Source organism: Podarcis vaucheri (genome assembly GCF_965113315.1).
Source record: "Podarcis vaucheri genome assembly, chromosome: 1".
NCBI lineage: Eukaryota > Metazoa > Chordata > Lepidosauria > Squamata > Lacertidae > Podarcis > Podarcis vaucheri.
In genome coordinates this window covers 15,507,841-15,527,356 of record NC_138759.1, presented here as the reverse complement: position 1 = coordinate 15,527,356, position 19,516 = coordinate 15,507,841, and the positions used below count along the sequence as shown (strand labels likewise).

Genomic DNA, 19,516 nt, shown 5'->3' with positions numbered 1-19,516 from the left:
AATAATAATAATAATAATAATAATAATAATAATAATAATAATAATAATAATAATAATAATTAATAATTCTGAGGCGAGAATGCCCCTCCCCCCACCTCACGACGCCCCCCCCCCGAGAAAGCCAGAGCGCGCGCCCAAATCAAAGCTCCTCCCCCTCCCTTCCTTCCAGGGGACCTTAGCAACAAGGGAGGAGGGGAGGGCTGGGAAACGCAGCGCGCGCGCCTGCGCCTGCGCCCTCTTCCACAGTCTCCCTGCCTCTCTCCCCGCAGCCCCAGCATTAGGAGCCGCGGCCTCTCTCCGTGCAGGGGGTGGTCTCTTCCGGTTCACGCCGGAGCAGAGGAAGCCGGGCGGCCATCTTGGATCATCCGGGAGCGGCGGCGCTGCTGCTGCTGTTGCTTGTTGGCTGAAGCGGGCTGGGTGGTGGGGAGGAAGGAGGAAGCCCGCTCGGTGGCGGTGGAGGCGGCGGCGGCGGGTCTCCTCCGCGCTCGGTGTTGTCGGAGAAGGGAAGGCTCGGCGCCAGACCCCTCAGGCTGAGGAAGGAGGGCCCGCTCTTGTTAGCATAGCGGCGGCAGGAGGAACCGGGACTTTCTCTGGAGGAGGAGGAGTCGGAGGAGTCGGGGCGGGGGGGCGAAAGGCATGAGCGCCGAGGGCCGGTGAAGCGGGTCTTGGGGTCCTTTGAGGCGGACAGAAGCCTCCTCTGGGCAGCTCTGAGAGGGGGTTCATCTTCCCCGACTCCGGTTTATCCCCCCCTCTCTCACTTGGACTCCGTCTCTGCAGCGCCCCGAAACACCCCCCGCCCTTGCTCGCCCGCAGCCCCGTCCCCTCCCTCCTCAGAAGCGGCTCTGGTCTCTCCTTGTCTCCCTCCCTGCCCCCCCTAACCCAGGCACACACTTCTCTTTCTCCCCCACTCCTCTTTTTTGTGCTCCGTGAGAACCCCCGTCTTCTTTAATCCGCCGCCGCCGCCTTCGAAGGATCCTAATCTGGTCTGTAGGATGATCCCTGAAGACTCCCGGGAGGATACAATGCTCCATTCTCAGACTGGAATATAGATGAGAAACGGGGGTCGTGGTGGAGAAGGGGGAAGCAAGCCGGATTTCCCTCCCCACACTCCCCTTCTTTTCCCACCCACCCCCACCCTTGATGGTGGTGCTTCGTAACCACTATCATGCAGTAAAAATGCGATTTTTTTTGTAAATATATATATATATACATATACATATATATATATATATATATATAAAGCTATTCGGAGGGGGGGAGGGTGTTAGGATTTTCTATATCTGTATACACCATACGTTAGCTGGATTTTGCCATTGCAAACGGTGCTTCAGCGCAAGTGGATGAAAATGTCCACTAGAACTCCGCTGCCCACAGTGAATGAACTGCCCACCGTGAATGAAAACGTGAGTGTACTTCAGGATTGTCCATTGTTGTAATGAGAATTTTATAGTAAGCTGAATGCCTTTTTTTAATGCCTGGTGTTAAATTTCACAGTATGCAGCACAGTATATTTTGCCTCCATCTTAAAAGATGTATCATGACATGGGTTATTAAATAGTGGGTGGAAATGGGCCGTTTTCTATGAAAATACGGATGTTTGAAGTTCGGATGAAATTGATAATAGGGGGTCAAATTGTGATAATTGAAATCCTTTCAGAGGACATCTTGACATCACCTAGGGCATCCATTGCTCTACTGTTATGACATTCATTGTCTGGCAGCTGGACATCTGGTGACAGATGTTGTACAGGTTGTTGTGAAGAATGTTATCAGTAGGGAAGCTCTTATCAAGGCCTGCCTGCAATAACCTTCTCTTTAAACTTGGGATCCCTCTCACTTCTACTTCTCTTTCTAAGTCCCTCACACTTTAGTCTTATGTCTTTAGAATGTAACATAATCAGAACAGATGTTCTTGGGCATAATATATGCTAATCATTACAAGTGGATCATGTATAAACTTAGAATGGTAAAAAATGGTTCTTTTCCTCTGACAAAGATTGGATTGAGTGACCTAGATAACATATATTTCAAATCTGATTTATATATCTCATAAGTGACCGAGTAAGCCCTTGTGTTGGCAGTCACTTAGATGATTTTAAAAGACCCCCCTCCTTTTGATCTAGATGTTATATTTACCTTCATATATAGCATTTGAGGTTGGTTGCATAAATGCTAAAGAAAACTGAATTTTCAAATGAAATATTGGAATTGAGAGGTATTTATGCTGTATTACAATAAAGGTTTGGACGTTTGGTGTCTCTGGAATTTGGAGAGAAAAAGTTGAATATTTTCTTTAACTTTTGGAACACCAGGTTTGCTATCAATATGATTCCAAATGCAAATTCCTTCTGTCAAAGCAATTGGCAGCATGTCCATTGATACAGGACTGAAGACACAAGTGACAAATCTGTGTGTGCTGCTTATCAGATAGCCAGTTTTACTGTAAACTTAAGAATCTCTGATAGGCTCCAAGAAAGAAGGCATTTTATTTGTCTTATTTATGAATTGCCTCCCACAAAAGATCCCAAAGCAGTTAAACAATTAAAAATATATAAAAACAATTTCAAGTTCAGTACACTTATCTAGATGGGAATAAAAATCTCCATTTAAAAGGCTTGTTGGAAAAGGAAGATCTCAATCCACTGTTGAGAAAAATATACTTAGATGCATATTTTTTGTTGTATGTGTGTTAGCTGGCCTATTCATTGTGATTGACTGAGGATACTTGCAACAAGCTTAGATACAGAGGTGGAAAATATGCTTAGCGGAACAATTGTTGCATTGTCAAGTCTCTGGATTTACTGACATAGTAGAGAAAACTTCTCTATTCTTTGTTTACTTTAATTTACAGATTATAAAAAGAACTAAAGACTATATTCAGCCAGAGTTAATTAAGTAATTCAATTATAGAATCTTTGTGGACTTCATTCCAGGCCTCCAGAGTTGTATTTTAGGGAAAATTGTCCTGTGTTGGACACTTCTGTAGTTCATTGTCAGTCTTGAGGTTTATTCAGTAGGTTTGATCCCTTAACTCTTTTACTAACTGGATCACTCTAGTATCAGCAAGTTCATCAGGCTTAGAAGTATTTGGTGGGAAACTGTCTTAATAGCATTTTCCAGTGTGTATATTCAAGTTCTAGATTAGATAAATTCTTAAACTTATTGTGGATAGCCCATTTGTTAAAAATATAAAATTAAAGCAGTATGCTGTTAGATTTTTTGCTTAGTTGCATTGCCTCTTTGATCATGTCCCAGCTTGCAAACTAAGCTGAATTGGGTTGGTTGGTTTCGGAGGATGCACGTGGGTAGTAGTGAGTTTTAAAGTATCATTTATATTGAGGCCTGCACTTGACCATGCAAGTACTAGATTGCAGGAGGATCCTTAGCGTTAGATTACACAGCTCAGTGCTTCCTGGTTGCATATTAAATTTGATAATTTAAATTTTACACCTGTAATTTCTTCAGGTTGAAAGAGTCTTCCATTACAAGTGTGGTGACAGTGCTTAGTGGGGGAACAGGTAGGTCATTGGTTCTCAAAGGATGTGGTGCACCACACTGGTGTGGCAGGATAGGATAGGAAGTGTGGCAGGAAGATTCAGTGACAATCATGAGTGATTCATGTTCTAATGTAGCTGCATTGTTTTATACATTCTGGATGTTCCATCATCATATTATAACAGTGTTTATCAAGCTTGAGTCCTCAGCTGTTGTTGGGCTATCAGTCCCATCATGCCTGATCACTGGTCCTGCTAGTAAGGGATGATGGTAGTTGCAGTCCCAGGACCCAGGTTTGAGAAACACTGCATTATAAAGTAGTTGTGCACTTTGTTATGAATCAAGCACTGATAGGAGTTGTGTCTTCTTTTATCTCCAATGTATTTTTTACCAATAAAAAATTAGGTGTGGCATGAGCAAATTTTCATTCTGAAAGTGTGTCCTAAAGAAAGAAAGAATGAAAACGGGGGCTTAGGACCCAAGTATTGGTTAGACTGCCTGCTCTCCTATATGTTTACCCCCCACCAATCTTTGAGGTCAGGTAGGACAACAGAGCTGTACTTGCTGATGGTGTGTTACGTAGCAACATGTGAGAAGGTGTCTTTTATAGTAGCACTCTGATGGTGGAAAGCCCTCGTCTTGCAGATTTGGGTCGTAAGTATTAGACACCATGTAAATACATTTTTAATTACTCAGGCATTTGTTTTGTTGACTGCAAGAGATTTTTGTTGCTCCCAAAGTGCTATAACAGAATTTGATCTATTTTTGTGCTTTACTTTTTTCTATTGCTTTGTTTTCGTATGTCCTTTACTCTAGGACTGATTTTAATGAAGAACAGATTATAAGCCACCTAAATAAATTATGAAATTGCTCTTTGGTTTAGTCATGCGACTGCCATCTGAATTTCTTTATACTAAATTTTTAAAGCTTATTTCTGTTACCTGGGAGGGATGTAATTGAGCCAATGCTGAACTTTCCAAGGTAGCAATCTACAACATTTATTGGCAAAGACAGATAATGTTTACTACAGTTTCGTATTAGTTTCTAGAAAAATGCTGAATGAGCATTGTTCTTGCCTGTGCTTGAAGTTGAACTATATTTAATTTTGAAGACATATCCTACAAGTCAGTGCAGAAGCCCATTTTTCTTTTGTAAAACCATTAGGCACAATGACATGCTCCAAAATCAATTTAAGCTTTACAAATATATATGAATGTCCAAAGACAGCCTTTGTGCTCTGAACTCAGATAGCTGATTCTGAATCTCATCTTGATTCTTGAATTCTGACATTTATGGCTACTTCATGTGATCTTAAGCCTTCAGTTTCTGCTTAGAGTTTATCTAGCTCAGATGTTGGGAACATTTGGCCCTCCAAATGTTGCTGAATGATAACTCCCATAAGCCCCATCAAATATTAGCAGTAGCCAGAGATGATGGGACTTATGGTTCAGCAACAACTGGAGGCCCAAAGGTTCCCCACATCTGATACAGTTGCAGCTCTGAGATGTTGTGTGCTCCACTGTTAACGCTTCTTCACATACCAGCAACAGCCTGTCCCACATGTCCCGTCCTGTCAGAGACTGTAGCCTCTTGGGAATGTTCACACTTGGAGCTGGTTCACACATCATATTATCCCATAGTTGCATGCTGATGCATGCTGCTCAGAAGTCCCTGAGTTGCCCTTCTCCTGCTTCTTCTACCATGCTAGGGAGGCAACACCCCAGAGGCTAGCTTTGTTATGTGTGAACTAGCACTTGTAGTTTGCTTCTGTTGAAGGATTGAGAGGCCAACATTTGTCCTTGGTTTAATGTAATCTTTGAACCAGGCCTTCCTACAAGCAGTAGCTTTGAAACAAGGAAATGGGCATCTTCATGGTTTTAACACATGATGTAGTGCATGGGTGTATGTAACTTGTGTGAAGTGATTATTGAGTTTTGTAGGTTAGATAACGTTAGAGTGTTAGGAACTCAGATATATAATCTAATCACCAAATGGCACCTTAAACCTAGTTTATAATCATCGCCACAATGGAATCTCTAGGTACACCCCCCCGTGAAGTTTGTTGTTGTTGTTGTTCCTAATTTCATTTTTATATCACTCTATATTTTAAAGAACAAATCTCAAAACAGTTTACAACACATTCAAACATAAAATAAAACAATCCAAAATAAAACAAGTTCAAGCTTCAAGGAAAATATTTCAGATCCTTTCTAGGTGCTTTCCCCAGTCACCAACTTGGCATCCAGAGATCTTTGTGTGGTCGCTATTGGACCTGCACCAGTCGCAAAATGTGCATGGTACCTAGCTAATTTTTGACACTTTTTGCAAGACTGGCTTTATTTAATGCTGAAAATTAACGCTCAATGGCATTTGAAGCTGTCTTTACACCACTTCTCCAGCAGAAAATTGGATTACTTTAATTTAAAAAATAATAATAATATTGAGGTAGTTCAGGAGTGGCTCTGTAAGCTGACTTGGAAAGCATTGTTCTAAGGGGGAGGAACTCCTAATGCTTTCTGTTTGAATTGCATTTTTCTGGGTGCTATTTATTTAGGAACACAGGAAACAGCCGTAGCAAGTCAGACCACTGGTCCATGTAGCTCAGAAGAATCTCTGCTTCCTGGTAGTGTCTCTCTAGGATTTCAAGTGGGGTCCTCTCTCAGCATTACTCAGAGATGCCAGGCATTGATCTTGGGAACTTCTTCACACAAAGCAGATTCTTTACCCAGAACTACAGCCCATCCTTTGTTTGTATTTCTAGACTACCCATCATCCCATAGGAAGTACTATCAAGGTTCCTGGAAGATATTACACATTTTGTTCAGTCATTTTGAAGGCATATTTATGGTGGGAAATGAAACCCATTTTCTGTACGGTCCGCCTGTACAGTGGCCTTGAGGATGTCATAGTGAATTCTGCTATAATAGCTGATCAATGAAAAGATACTGCATTGCCTTTGCTAATAGGTCTGTTTATATAGCCTGTTCCATTCTGTAGTAACACTTTTTACATCAGCAGTGGGCATTGCTATGAAGTCTGGTCCACATATCTGCTGCTGGGCTGTGCATCGCTACTCTTTTCACAGTATGGTCTTACACATTTTTATGTGGAGGTAAATTCCACTGTGTTCATTATTCCCTGGTTAGTTTGCACAGTATTGTGCCATCAGTCAGAGACATATACCTGGAACTGCACTGTAGAATCAGAGATATCTGCTGCATCAAAAAAGGGCCTTTTGTGGCCATTCTTATCTTACAAAATATACATACTTTGATAATCTGAATATGGATCTGCACATTTTAGATCACTTGGTATGTATATCCTTGGTTATTTCAAGGCAATGGAATAATTGAGGTGGTATTATGTATCCCTCTTAGATTTGGAGTTTGACCTTTACGATACTGAATTCCCAAAGCTCCTATTATAGCTAGCCTTGGGGATCAAATCTGTAAGTGAACTTTTTGGCCAAAAATTGACTATTTAAAAATAGCACGACACTGAATCACAGGATAAAAATCTGAACAGGGGCTTTCCAACATCAATCTCAGATCTTTGACCATTGGGTGTCCTTCTGGCTTCATACATAATTACTAACAATAGCTATATGGGAATTGGACTTAGTATGCAGTTTTATTGATGATTCAGGCTTGACTACATCTTGCTCTTCAGCTGCTATATTTACACTTCAGTGCTGAGGTCAGTAAAAACTTCTTTTGATCAGTGAACAAAGTCAGTGTGACTTGGATGATATAGTAAATCTCAGATGCATGCTACAGATTCTTCCTTTTCTTAAAAACAGAATCCATTCTGAATGTTCCTGCACTACAATAAAGCTGTTGTGCTATTGCTGGATAATTCCTTATTCTGGATGTGTCACTTCTTTCTAGTCCACCCCCCCCCACACACTTTATGCACCTTTATCTTTTTATTTTGTGATTAAATCTAATGCCACCTTCATATAGGCACCCAGATATTTGGGGTTATGCCGTTGCACGGCTCTAGCATTAAATTTGTGTCTTCCATAATTAATAGCAGCTAGGTTGTACTCATTATTAATAACATCACATTAATACAGCATTCTTGTGGCCCAAACTAATGATTACTTCTGCTTACGTAACTAAGCAGGAGCTGAGAAAATAATAGTGCAAGTGAGAGGCTGAATTTTGGCATTTTAATAGTCCTTGGCCTTAAAGGCCTTAAACTCTTTTGGCTGCCAGGCTGTTCCCATTTCTAGCTCCTTGGCATGATGATGCCCGGCTTTGTCAGTCTTCCCCAGTCTGCAGGTTGGCTGCAGATGGGATTCTATATTTAGAGTATGTGTGCTTGCCTTTGACCTACACGGTTAAACTGTATGTGAAATGCAGTTACACTGACACATGAAAATGTTACAGTAAGAAGAACTCTGTTGATCACATATGCTGGTGATCCAGTGAGTCATGTAGGCCTTGACAGAGCAATATTGTTAGCTTTCTATTGGCCACTTAATGCACTACTGTCCTTGAATTATGCCCTTCTTGTAGGTTTAATAATTTCGCACTAGTTGCCTTTGAAGGCTTGATTTGTTAGGGTGTACTTTTTAATGTGGAGGAAAAATTGGGATATGTTTTAAGGTGGTCATGGTATTTCTCGTAAAGATTATACTTTGTCTGCTGTCAACTTTTAAAACTGATTATTATTTGGCAGGTATACCTGGCCAATCAGTTTAACAGTCTTAGGAGCTGTATGATTGGGAAGGAGAAGAAGCTAGTAGCCAAGAGAACATAAAGGATTGCCTTTGCACAATGAAATATTTTATCATTTAAATTGGAGTGTGACTTTTGGTTACAATCTTCTGGCTGTCCTGTTGTCTAGCTCTTACACAAAATCGACCTTGCATTCAGTTCCCATTGAAGTAGAGCACAGTTGCTCAAGGTGTTTAACTGCAAAATATGTTCCCTTGAATCTATTTTTAGGGACTGGTTTGTTTACAAAAGAACACTTGCCCCATCCCCAGGATTTAACACCATATGAAAGTGATTTTGTATAAAATAATGGAAATTGTAAAATAATTTAATGTGTGTAAAAGAGCAAAGGCTGCACAGATTCTCTATTAGTAAAAGTTTTCACTGTGATTACATGATTATGGTAGACATGTTGCACTTGATGTCTAATATATTCATAACAAACCAAGTGCTTTGTGGATTCTGTGTTAATTCACTTGCAGAAGTCCCACATGGTTAAAACAACCTTGCAGAAAATGAGCATGTGAAAATGAGTATAGGAACAGAAATATAAATTTGGGCAAAGCCACAGTCCACAGAAGACCACAAGTTCTTTACTTACAAAATCTTACCAATGCTTTATCCATCAGTTTTTGCTGACCTCTTAAAAACTATCCACAGCCTTTCCCAAACCTTTTGGAGGGATACAGTACTCCAGGTGTGGTCTGACCAGAGCAGAATACAATGGCACTATTACTTCCCTTGATCTAGATGCTATACTCCTATTGATGCAGCCCAGAATTGCATTGGCTTTTTTAGCTGCCGCGTCACACTGTTGGCTCATGTCAAGTTTGTGGTCAACCAAGACTCCTAGATCCTTTTCACATGTACTGCTCTCAAGCCAGGTGTCACCCATCTTGTATTTGTGCCCCTCATTTTTTTTGCCCAAGTGTTAAAATTCATCTTGTTTGTTTTTGCCCAGTTCTCTAATCTGTCAAGGTCATTTTGAAGTGTGATCCTGTCCTCTGGGGTGTTAGCCACCCCTCCCAGTTTGGTGTCATCTGCAAATTTGATCAGGATGCCCTTGAGTCCATCATTCAAGTCGTTGATAAAGATGTTGAATAAGACCGGGCCCAAGACAGAACCCGGTGGCACCCCACTAGTCACTCTTCTCCAGGATGAAGAGGAACCATTGATGAGCACCCTTTGGGTTCGGTCAGTCAGCCAGTTACAAATCCACTGAGTGGTAGCATAGTCAAGACCGCATTTTACCAGCTCCTTTACAAGAATATCATGGGGCACCTTGTCAAATGCCTTGCTGAAATCAAGGTAGGCTACATCCACTGCATTCCCTTCATCTACCAGGCTTGTAGATTTTGTTCTGCATTGTTGTATTTGATGTTTTAATGTGTTGTCATCCACTTTGAGATTTGTTCTTTAAAATATAAAGTGGTATAGAAAATAATAATAATAATGTAGTCCATTGCAAAAACAAACAAACAAATGAAAACAGCGCCTAGACATTCCATTGTGGAGACTGTAACCCAGGTTTAAGGCACCATTTGGCAATTAAATTATAGATCTAATATATATAGTGTGTGTGTGTGTGTGTGTCCGTCCGTGTGTGTGTGTGTCCCCTTGAATTCAGTACATCTTGCTTCTGTCTGCACTAGCCATAGGCTGAGCTGCTCTAAATTCATAGAAGCCAAGAGGATGAGTTGGGGACTTCAAGGGTAAGTGGATGAAATAAGATAGAAGCTGAGGCTGAGTGTCAAGGCCTTAAGGACAAAAGGCAGCCTGAAAGAATATCAAAGCTGGAACAGTACTACTGAGATTGAATTTTTCTATACAGTATAGCAAAGACCCTGTTCAAGGACAGTTTGTATCATTTTATGAACTTGTTCTACTATCCCAGCATCACTGTGTATTCATGAAAATAGGTTTCCTTTAGCTGTTCTATAACTAGCTACATTAGGAAACAGAATTCTAAAAAAGGTTGGGATTTCAAATACATTTGTAATTTTGCTAGTTTTTAAAAAATAGTTTTGGCAAGAATGTAACAGATTACACCTAATTGTATTTGGTGCACCCGAGAGTGATTATTTGCATTCTTTGTTGCCCAGCAAATTCTAAATAGCAACTGTTGAAACTAGGAAGAGTTGAACAATTTGCACTCTGAAGTAGGTTTTCTTTTCTTTAAGTGAAGAAAATGCATTTAAAACATTAGGGTTTGTTGAACATAAGAAAGTAGTTCTGTAACTATTGTTGAATATAGTTGACAGTTCTCAGTTATGTGTGCACTTCCATTCACACTCCAAACACTATGGAGCACTGTGTTGTGAATAATACATAGACTGAAATGCAGCTCACAGTGTTAGAAGTTGAGCTCAGGCTGGTTTAGGACAGGGCTCCCAAGTTTGAGTCTCCAACTGTTTTTGGACTACAACTCCCATTATCGCTAGCTAGTAGGGCCAAGTAGTCAGGGGTGATGGGAACTGTAGTCCAAAAACAGCTGGAGACCATGGTCCAGAGCTTAACAGCAGTGTTTATTTTATTCTCCTAATGACCTGCCATGCCATATCATTTTTTGAAAGTTAAATTATAAATTTGAAAATGCCATTAGGCTGACCTAGAAAAATCTCGTACTGATCTGAGTCACCTCCAAAACCCATGAGCCACGGCCAGCAGTTGAAGGAGGTATACAACCTTCAAGATAGCATGTTCTCTCTCAGGATCAGTTAAACAATCACAATCTTTCTCTCCCCACCCCCAAAGTATTTACCCAGGCTCTTATTCCACCAGTTAGTGCACTTAATCCTTACCAGTGCTTGGTCTGGCATGAAACTTGTACGGTAGCTGTGCATTATTTCCAAGTTATGGAATTATTCTGAGAAGAGGGGAAACTACAAACAAGCTGTTACCTGCATACATTTTGTTATTATTATTGATTATTTAAAATGTGTGCAGATGAACAGATATGGCCCTCTTTTGTTCAGAGAGGCTTCTGAGTATTCTGACACAGGATTGCACTATATTCTTTAACTTCCGTATCCTCCTTGATCAATGATAACCTTCTGGCAGGCAGACTCCCTTAAGCCTCAAAAATTACTCTTGCTTCAGATGTTACTTTGTTCCTATCTCCCCCTCAACATGAGATTGACAACAACAAATATATGGTGGGGGGAAACGGGTTCCCATTTGGCTTAATGGAGCAGATGGGGGGCATGGGGAGAAAATAGGAGATGGAGGAGAAATTCCATTGCATAAGTGGAAATCTTTTTGCTAACGGAACTGCTTTGTTGGATATCACTCAGGGTGTTCATGTGTTAAATTATGTGGGTTTCCGGTGTGTGTGTGTGTGTGGAGGTTTTAGTGTGGAGCAGGAGTCAGTATGGGCAGGGTATTTGCGGGTCTTGCTGCATGGGATGGGGCTCTGTAGTGCATGTAGCAGTGTTTAAAATTAGCCAGGCGTATTTTGCACCTATTGGCCACTTGCAACCAAGTGAAGATGCCTGGGTGCCAAGATGACACATGGCATCTCAACCCATCTGGAGGTGTGTGTCTGGAGATCATTGGATCTTGACTATTTTCACACACTAATTCAACATCCTGTATAGTTCTATCAGTTATATTTTATCTGCACAATCAATGAATTTCAGGAACCAAAATGCTTTTTTTGTGCAGTCGTTATAGTTATGAACGATTTTATAATTGTTGTAGCTTGACTTCACTTACCCACCCCACTGCCCAGGAATATTCCTATGTTATGAATGGTCTGTGTCACCATTAAGAAAGAGAGGTAGGAATAGGCCAATATATATGTGGACTGTCCCTGGATAAAGTGACTTTCCTTATTTAAATCTTCAAAGTTCTTAACCTAACTCAAGGTTGCCATATGAACTAACCAGATGTTTAACCAATCACAGGCAGGCATTCCTTTGAAAAATAGGACCTTAGAGCGGCTTTGCCCCAAAATGGCAACTAGACATTCTGCTTTGGCGATAAATGTGAAAAATAATGTATGCAAAGTTTCAAGTTAAGTAGCCCAACAGATGTCATTTCTGTATGCTGTGGAATGACAGAACCTTGTTTTTGATGCTCCTGTAATAGAGATGCTTGACTACTCGAATGCTGTTGAGCACAAATACTTGGGTGTTTCTGATCTGAAATTTAACACATTCCCTTTATTGTGTTCTATTTCCAAATCAAACACATTTAAAGAATTCCCAAGAAATAGTGATGTTGTTGGTTGGATGGGGGGGCACAATTCCCTTTTCTAGAGAGATCACTTCCCACCTATTGACTCACGACAGCATCTCTCTGGATGGAGCAGGTTGCTGCCTACACAACTCCCTGTCTAGACTACAGAACATGGGTGTAGCCAGGCGTTTTATTGTGGGGGCATGCTTGGGGGGGGGCAGAACCTTATATTTGTATTGATTTAGGGGAGGAGCAGCTGCCCCTACCCCCCCCCCCCGGCTATGCCCATGCTACAGAAGTGTGTTCATGCAGTTAGGGAAGGGAATTGTGTAGAGTGCAAATACAGATTATGTGGTAGGGTAAAACTGAAGGCATGTAAGATGTATCCTCAATTACTCCTGCACACTTGCTCTTAAGGTTTATTGCTTTATAATTTAATTATGTACTGCTATCCTCTATCTGGGATCCAGAGATATATCTTAATGATGATTCTTTTTACTATAGCTGAAATATTTCATAGATAGGTTTAGGCTGCTGTGCATTATTCAACTTGAACATAGGAATTATTTCTGTTGCCTTTCGTGCTTAGGTAAGCATTTGCACTTACAACTTCCCTGCAGAATACAATAAATAGAGGTTTCCTTAAATAAACTAATTCTTCTAAGCATGCACACAGATTATATTATAAGATTTTTTTCCCCTTCAGTGGGTGTAAAATTTCATATGACAGGTTTTTCATTTTCAGGTTACTTTTTTAGAATAGTCAGGCATGAAATTTTTAACCGGTTGTTCTTTGAGTTGCTGCTAATGTTTGCAATGTGTTAACTTTTATGCAATATGTACAAATTGAAAGTTGGCACAAGTATCTCCTTAAAATTCCAACACCACACTTCCCAGGTTTTATTTTTGTTCATTTTTCTTTTCTTTTCTTGCTTTCCTTCATGCTTATTTCTTAATGGGAAAGGATGCCGGAACATCAGTAGGGGAAAGCTTTTCTGAAAAGGTGGGTTATAAATTTTGTTCAAAAAGCTGGCTTGTTTCTGCCTTTTTTCTATGTATGCATGTGACGCAATTTATTTCTCTCTCCTTAGTTTGCTGCTTTATTCCTGTCCTTCCAGAAGATAAGATCTTCCTCAGTCGCTGACAAGGAAGTAGCTTGTGAAATCACAAACCCTGTCCATAAGCATTTTGTAGACTTTTAAAAGTTTTTTAAACTGGAGAAGGCAGTGACTCCCATCACAAGGACAAAATCTACGCCCCTTCTTGCTTTGTCAGGATAGTTTCGTTCAAGCAGGGCTTGTCAGCTTTTATCTGTGCTACTTTCTTCCTGTATACTGCTGACTTCTCAGTGGCTGCCAGCTCTTAAATCAGATTCTGGATCAATTTTCCACAATGAAGGATTTGAATACACATAAATGAAGGCTTGACTATTTCTATTAAAAAATAAAAAGGTTTCCTCTTCTTGTTTTCTGACTTGTACTGTGCCCTGTTCCGTATTTTGACTTTGAGCACTGCAGAAGTTTTGGTGGGATATCCAAATGGCACCACCATTATCTTATGTGGTGGGCAGCTTTTGCCTATTTAATGGTACCCCAAAATCTGTTACTTGAGAAGTAAATCCTAAGCTGCCTCATTTTGTCTATTGGTAGGGAGCCCTGAAGTGGCCTGCCCACACAACATAGTCTTCATGCAATGATGTTTCTAGGGTTTACTTTTCCACTAGCTTTTGATCCATTGGCTTCTTCACTTGGCACTGAAATACAGAGAACTCAACACAAAGTTTCAGCCTCTGAACAAAGACTGCTGATTATATTGCACACATTATGTAACACTCTGTGTTGGGTTTTTTTATTAGTTCTTGAGGCCCTCTGCTTCCATCAGTAATTAAAAACCAAAGCTCTGCATCTGATGGAAGGATAAGCTGGTTGGGTCAGGGCCCATCAGGTTGGAAGTGATGGATAAAATGATGTACGGATAATGGGGAGAAAAGATAAATGAGATGGGGTGGCATTTGGATATAAATTGTGAAGTATGTTGGAAAAGATAGAAGAAAAATGAAAATAGGAGAATGGCTGAAGACTGAAGCGAGGAAATGAGAAAATGTGGTTTCTAAAGGGAAGTGAACTCTTCGCATGGTTTTACATTTTATCACCTTTATGTGCTAGTTTACCATATTTTTCCACAGAGCCTTTCACCTTGTTGAGGCATTCTCAAGCACAGGACTAAAGAAAAAATGCTGTAAAAGTCTCAGAACAACACATTATTTTCCCTTTATGAACAGTGTAGGAGAACCTGTTGTGTGTGCACAACCTAAAGCTGCTTGTCTAGGTTATTTAGAATCTTGTAAAATAATTATTTCGAATTCAGAAGAAATGCTACTGTTCATGCACAACATACTTGATGTTTAGAATGAGAGGGATTAAATTCATCTTACATTGGCTGCAAGTTCTTTTTCACTTTGTTTTGCCAGCTGATAGTCTTTGAGGTGTTTTTGGCAAGATGCCACAACTACTAAACTAAAATGAAGTCTCTACAGTTGTCTTGGTGGCCAATATTTACTGCCAATGAGATGATCCTTAACATAGTAGAAATTAGAAGTGCATCAGATTTGAATGAATTCCAAAGCAGTAACTGAAATAGGGCACCCCAGACAGATTTGTGGCTTGTCCAGGACAAAGCAAGAGCTTTCAGAAGCATCTTGAGCTAAAATATGGATCTTGAAGTGATCTGGGGCAATTCAGAGATACGGATGTGTAAACAAGCCGTGCATTGTATCTGCAAAGTTTTAAACATTTCGACCTAAGCTTGCCCTATAAGAAAAGCAGGTGGGTGGTAGGAGGGAGAGCTCTTTTGTCAATGACAGGACTAATTTAAGGGGGTTAGGTTTTATTCAATGAAAACATCCCATTGGCACAAGGACTTATGCACTAAAACTTCCTCTCTGCTCTCCCTGTGCCTCATGGCCCTCCAGATCTGCTTTGAGTGGCGGAACCTCCAGAACAGATTGGTGGGGGGAGGTTGAGAGGGAGGCAAGCAGTGCTGTGCAAGATAAGTTCTTGTGTGAATGGGCTGGCTTCTCTACTCTAGATACAATAGCCAGTGATTTTACCAAAGCTTTTTAATCACAGCTCTTTAGCAAAGGGCTTTTGGTTAGTGCACACCCTTAGTAGAAAGTGCTGTGCACTTTGAGTGTAGAGAAACAATTTAGGTGCATGTTTGTAAGGTAACCATATCACAGTTTGCTTATTTTGTCTAGCTACTTGGACCAGAATGTCTTCTCAATGACCTGGTCATTTTTCTCATCTTCTTTTTCCCTTCCCCTCTCTCTCTCTCTCTGTCTCTCTCTCTGTGTGTGTACACAGATGCACATCCCATAAATGTCAGAGCAAATAGGCCAGTTTAGGCGGGTGGCGCTGTGGGTAAAAGCCTCAGCGCCTAGGGCTTGCCGATCGAAAGGTCGGCGGTTCAAATCCCCGCAGCGGGGTGCGCTCCCGCTGCTCGGTCCCAGCGCCTGCCAACCTAGCAGTTCGAAAGCACCCCCGGGTGCAAGTAGATAAATAGGTACCGCTTACCAGCGGGAAGGTAAACGGCGTTCCGTGTGCTGCGCTGGCTCACCAGATGCAGCTTTGTCACGCTGGCCACGTGACCCGGAAGTGTCTCCGGAAAGCGCTGGCCCCCGGCCTCTTGAGTGAGACGGGTGCACAAACCCCAGAGTCTGTCAAGACTGGCCCGTTTGGGCAGGGGTACCTTTACCTTTACCTTAGGCTTTGCCAAGCGCTACATCATCCTGTACATTTGCCACTTCCCCTTTAAAAACAAATAGAACACGACACACCATTTCAGTTGTCTTGCCATTCAAAACCTTCTGCTACTTTGTTTGTGCGTCAGTCACTTCATACATTTTCACACACTTCTTCAGTACTTAATTTCCCTTTCTTTGGGACTTAATAGTGAAAAAGGAAGAATGAAGAAGCTTTTGTTATCACTGTAGGTGTGGCTATTCTATGCATTTCTACGTGTTACTCAGTTGGCTTTTTATAGCAGTTGGCTTACGTTATTATATTTCTTCATCATTTCTTATACGTTAGCACTTCTGCTACTTCAGATTAAGCAATTTTAGTGGCAAGACCTTTAAAAATTGTGATAGAATTCGATAATTCAGCTATGGTCCTCTGGATGAAGAATATAGTTGGCATCATTGATGTTACTGAGTTTGTCTAAAACTATTGCCTGCAGTTCATCATGTCCTTGTCTTGCAGTTAACAATGTAGAAAATTCTAGGGAACTCTTTTTATACCCTAAGCAATGTTTTTGTAGGTATTATTAGTAACATATTTTAAAGAAGATTAGAAAAGAGATTTGGTGAAAAATGTAGGAAGTTGCTCAATACTGCATCAAGCCCTTGATTCACCTAGCAATTGTCTTCTCCAGGTTTAGCCAACATGTCAATGTCCTCCAGCAGTTGTTTGACTCCCAGCACCCTGCCAGTGGTCAGGGATGATGGGTGTTGTAGTCCAACAGCATCTGGAGAGCATGATGTTGGCTACCTCTGGTCTACACAGGCTCTCTAGGTTGTCAAATAGATGTTTTGCAGCCATATCAGGAGATACCAGGAATTGAACCTGGAACTTCCTGCATTTGAGAGATGTGCTCTGCTACTGAGCTACAGCCCTTGTTGAAAGAGGAACAATGATTCACTTCCATTTTGTTATGTTCTACAGCTTCATCAGTGTGCACTGTGAAATACAAGGAAAATATAAGAAAAGCAGGTCTCTGCCTCAATGAGGTTACCACCTGCATTTGGACAGTGTGGCGAGTGGGGTGGGTGGAGAGGCCAGAATAGCTTAACAAATGGAAACAGGAAAAATGTATTAGAAGAGCTGGGGAAGTGAAGGAGGTGTGAGCAAATAGATTTACACATGCTTGGGCTCTGCTTCTATTGGAGTTTGTGGACCACAGCAAAGCCTAACAATGCCGTTATATACACATCTACTCAGAAGACAGTTTGGTGGAGTTCAGTGAGGTTTACTCCTAAGTAGTGGGTATGACTGTAGCCTATATGTACGTGGCTGCATCTGCACACATTTGAACTATGTTAATGCCAACTTTCCTGTTTGATGATTCCTTAAGACACATTTGCCAAATCCTGAAATGCACTTTTTAGAGGGTGAAGCTAATAATCAGTTCCTTGGATGCCACAAGAGCACCACAGATCTTATACAGTGGTACCTCGGGTTACAAACACTTTGGGTTACAAACTCCGCTAACCTGGAAGGTAGTACCTCGGGCTGAGAAGTTTGCCCCAGGATGAGAAAGGAAATTGCATGCCGGCAGCAGCGGGAGGCCCCATTAGCAAAAGCACACCCCAGGTTAAGAACGGTTTTGGGTTAAGAACGGACCTCTGGAATGAATTAAGTTCGTAACCCGAGGTACCACTGTACTTGGATAATACTGAGGAACTGTTGATGGGCATACAGCATATTATTATGTATCATGGCTTGTATCCCTCCATGAATTTGTTCATTTCCCTTTTATGATGTGTGAAACACTGTTTGTCTGCCCTGATCTACTGCCCCATTAATTTAATTGTGATCGCCAAGTTCTAGTTCATTGGAGTCTGTTCTCTCTTTGATTTGGAACAATTTTTTCCAAAGTACATTGTCTTAAATATGTGTGTTTCTTTGTTACAGCATACCTCTCATGGCGAAGGACGGCAGGAAGCTCCCCCTCGACCTAGTCGGTCTGGTGCCCGCTGTAGGAATTCTATAGCTTCCTGTGCAGATGAACAACCCCATATTGGGAATTACCGGCTTCTTAAAACGATTGGAAAGGGGAATTTTGCAAAAGTCAAACTGGCCAGACACATTCTTACTGGCAGAGAGGTACAGTGTTGTTCATGTTTCGAAAACAAAAAGCTATTTTAAATATGCCTAAGCATAAAAGAGCAGCCAATATATTGTAAACCTCCCTGTGATCTTCAGATGAAGAGCAATATACAAATTTAATTACCATAATTAATACTGCTACTACTACTACTACTAATATTTTGGCTTTATCAAGAAGTCCCTAACACAGCAATTTCTAGCAAATGCAGTAATAGTGTGAACTTAGCACATAATCATGTTACCTCAAAACTGTGCATGAATACTCCATCTTTATATTGAATAAAAAACCCTAAAGGTTTGATCCAAAGAAGATACTTTTCCAGATTGAAATGTGTGTAAACCAGAATAGAGAGAATAACATTTATTGCGAAAATAAAATAAATAAATAGCAGCCCATGGGTTTCCCACCTCCTGACTCAAATGAATTTCTGTGCTTCGTAGGTATTCCTAGCAATATTTTGCCAACACTCTTTAAAAAATCTTTTTTAGGAATAGAATTGAATCATCAGTTTTGAATCATCATTTTTGTAGATTAGTGTCACCTGGAAAAACCAGCTAGCTAAATATAGTAGTGGTTGAACTGGCTCTGTTCTGTGGAATAGTATTTCTGCTGAGATATAACAGGTGCTCACTATCTGTACTTTCCAGTTCTAATCGAAGACATTTTTGTTTTGACAGGCTTTCCCAGCTGAGTAAATGGGTCTTTGCCCTGAGTGTCTATTTTGTATTGTTTTAGTTTTGTTTTAAATGTATTGACTGTTGCTGTGCCTTTTTAAAAGGTCTAGGACCAATTGTAGCCCAGCTTAATTTTCAGTTTTGATAATTAATCTAAAATTGAGGTTATGTTCCTTTGGTTAACCTGGATCTGCCATGCTTGAGTAGGTTTGTGTCATACATTCTTTCATCGTAAACAAAAAATGCATCACTTTACATTTTGTATAAACTCATGATCTGGGGCTTCATTTATGCAGTATGCTAATGTTACTGTAATCCTACTTGGGTGTAAGTTGCATTAAATTCAGAGAAACTTGCTTCCACATTCATTCAGGATCACGTTCCAAGAATAAGAAGTAGCCGGCATGTGTGGAATGTAGTTTTATTTTTGAACTGAAGTGTGAGGCAGACCTTAATAATGGGGGAGCACAGAAACCATTCAAAGCTAGTATGTAATTTTGGACAATTGGGAGAAATGAAGGCTCTGTTTCCCTTGCAAATGGACTGGACTGAAGTCTGGAC

At 40.8% G+C, this 19,516-nt stretch overlaps 1 protein-coding gene across 8 annotated transcripts in view; it reads left to right on the top strand.

Annotated features, from left to right (window-relative positions):
* Window positions 1–327: 327 nt before the first annotated feature.
* The window catches only part of MARK3 (microtubule affinity regulating kinase 3), a 68,465-nt gene continuing 49,276 nt past the window's right edge, over window positions 328–19,516 (top strand). For 3 of the 8 annotated variants that reach the window (XM_082217441.1, XM_082217437.1, XM_082217439.1), the window contains exons 1-3: window positions 328–1,403; window positions 13,360–13,398; window positions 18,086–18,277. In XM_082217441.1, the coding sequence (XP_082073567.1) occupies window positions 1,341–1,403; window positions 13,360–13,398; window positions 18,086–18,277 (294 nt within the window). In that variant the 5' untranslated portion in view covers window positions 328–1,340. The remainder of the gene's footprint in view (window positions 1,404–13,359; window positions 13,399–18,085; window positions 18,278–19,516) is intronic. The other 5 variants (XM_082217443.1, XM_082217442.1, XM_082217440.1 and 2 more) reach the window with 3 other exon arrangements.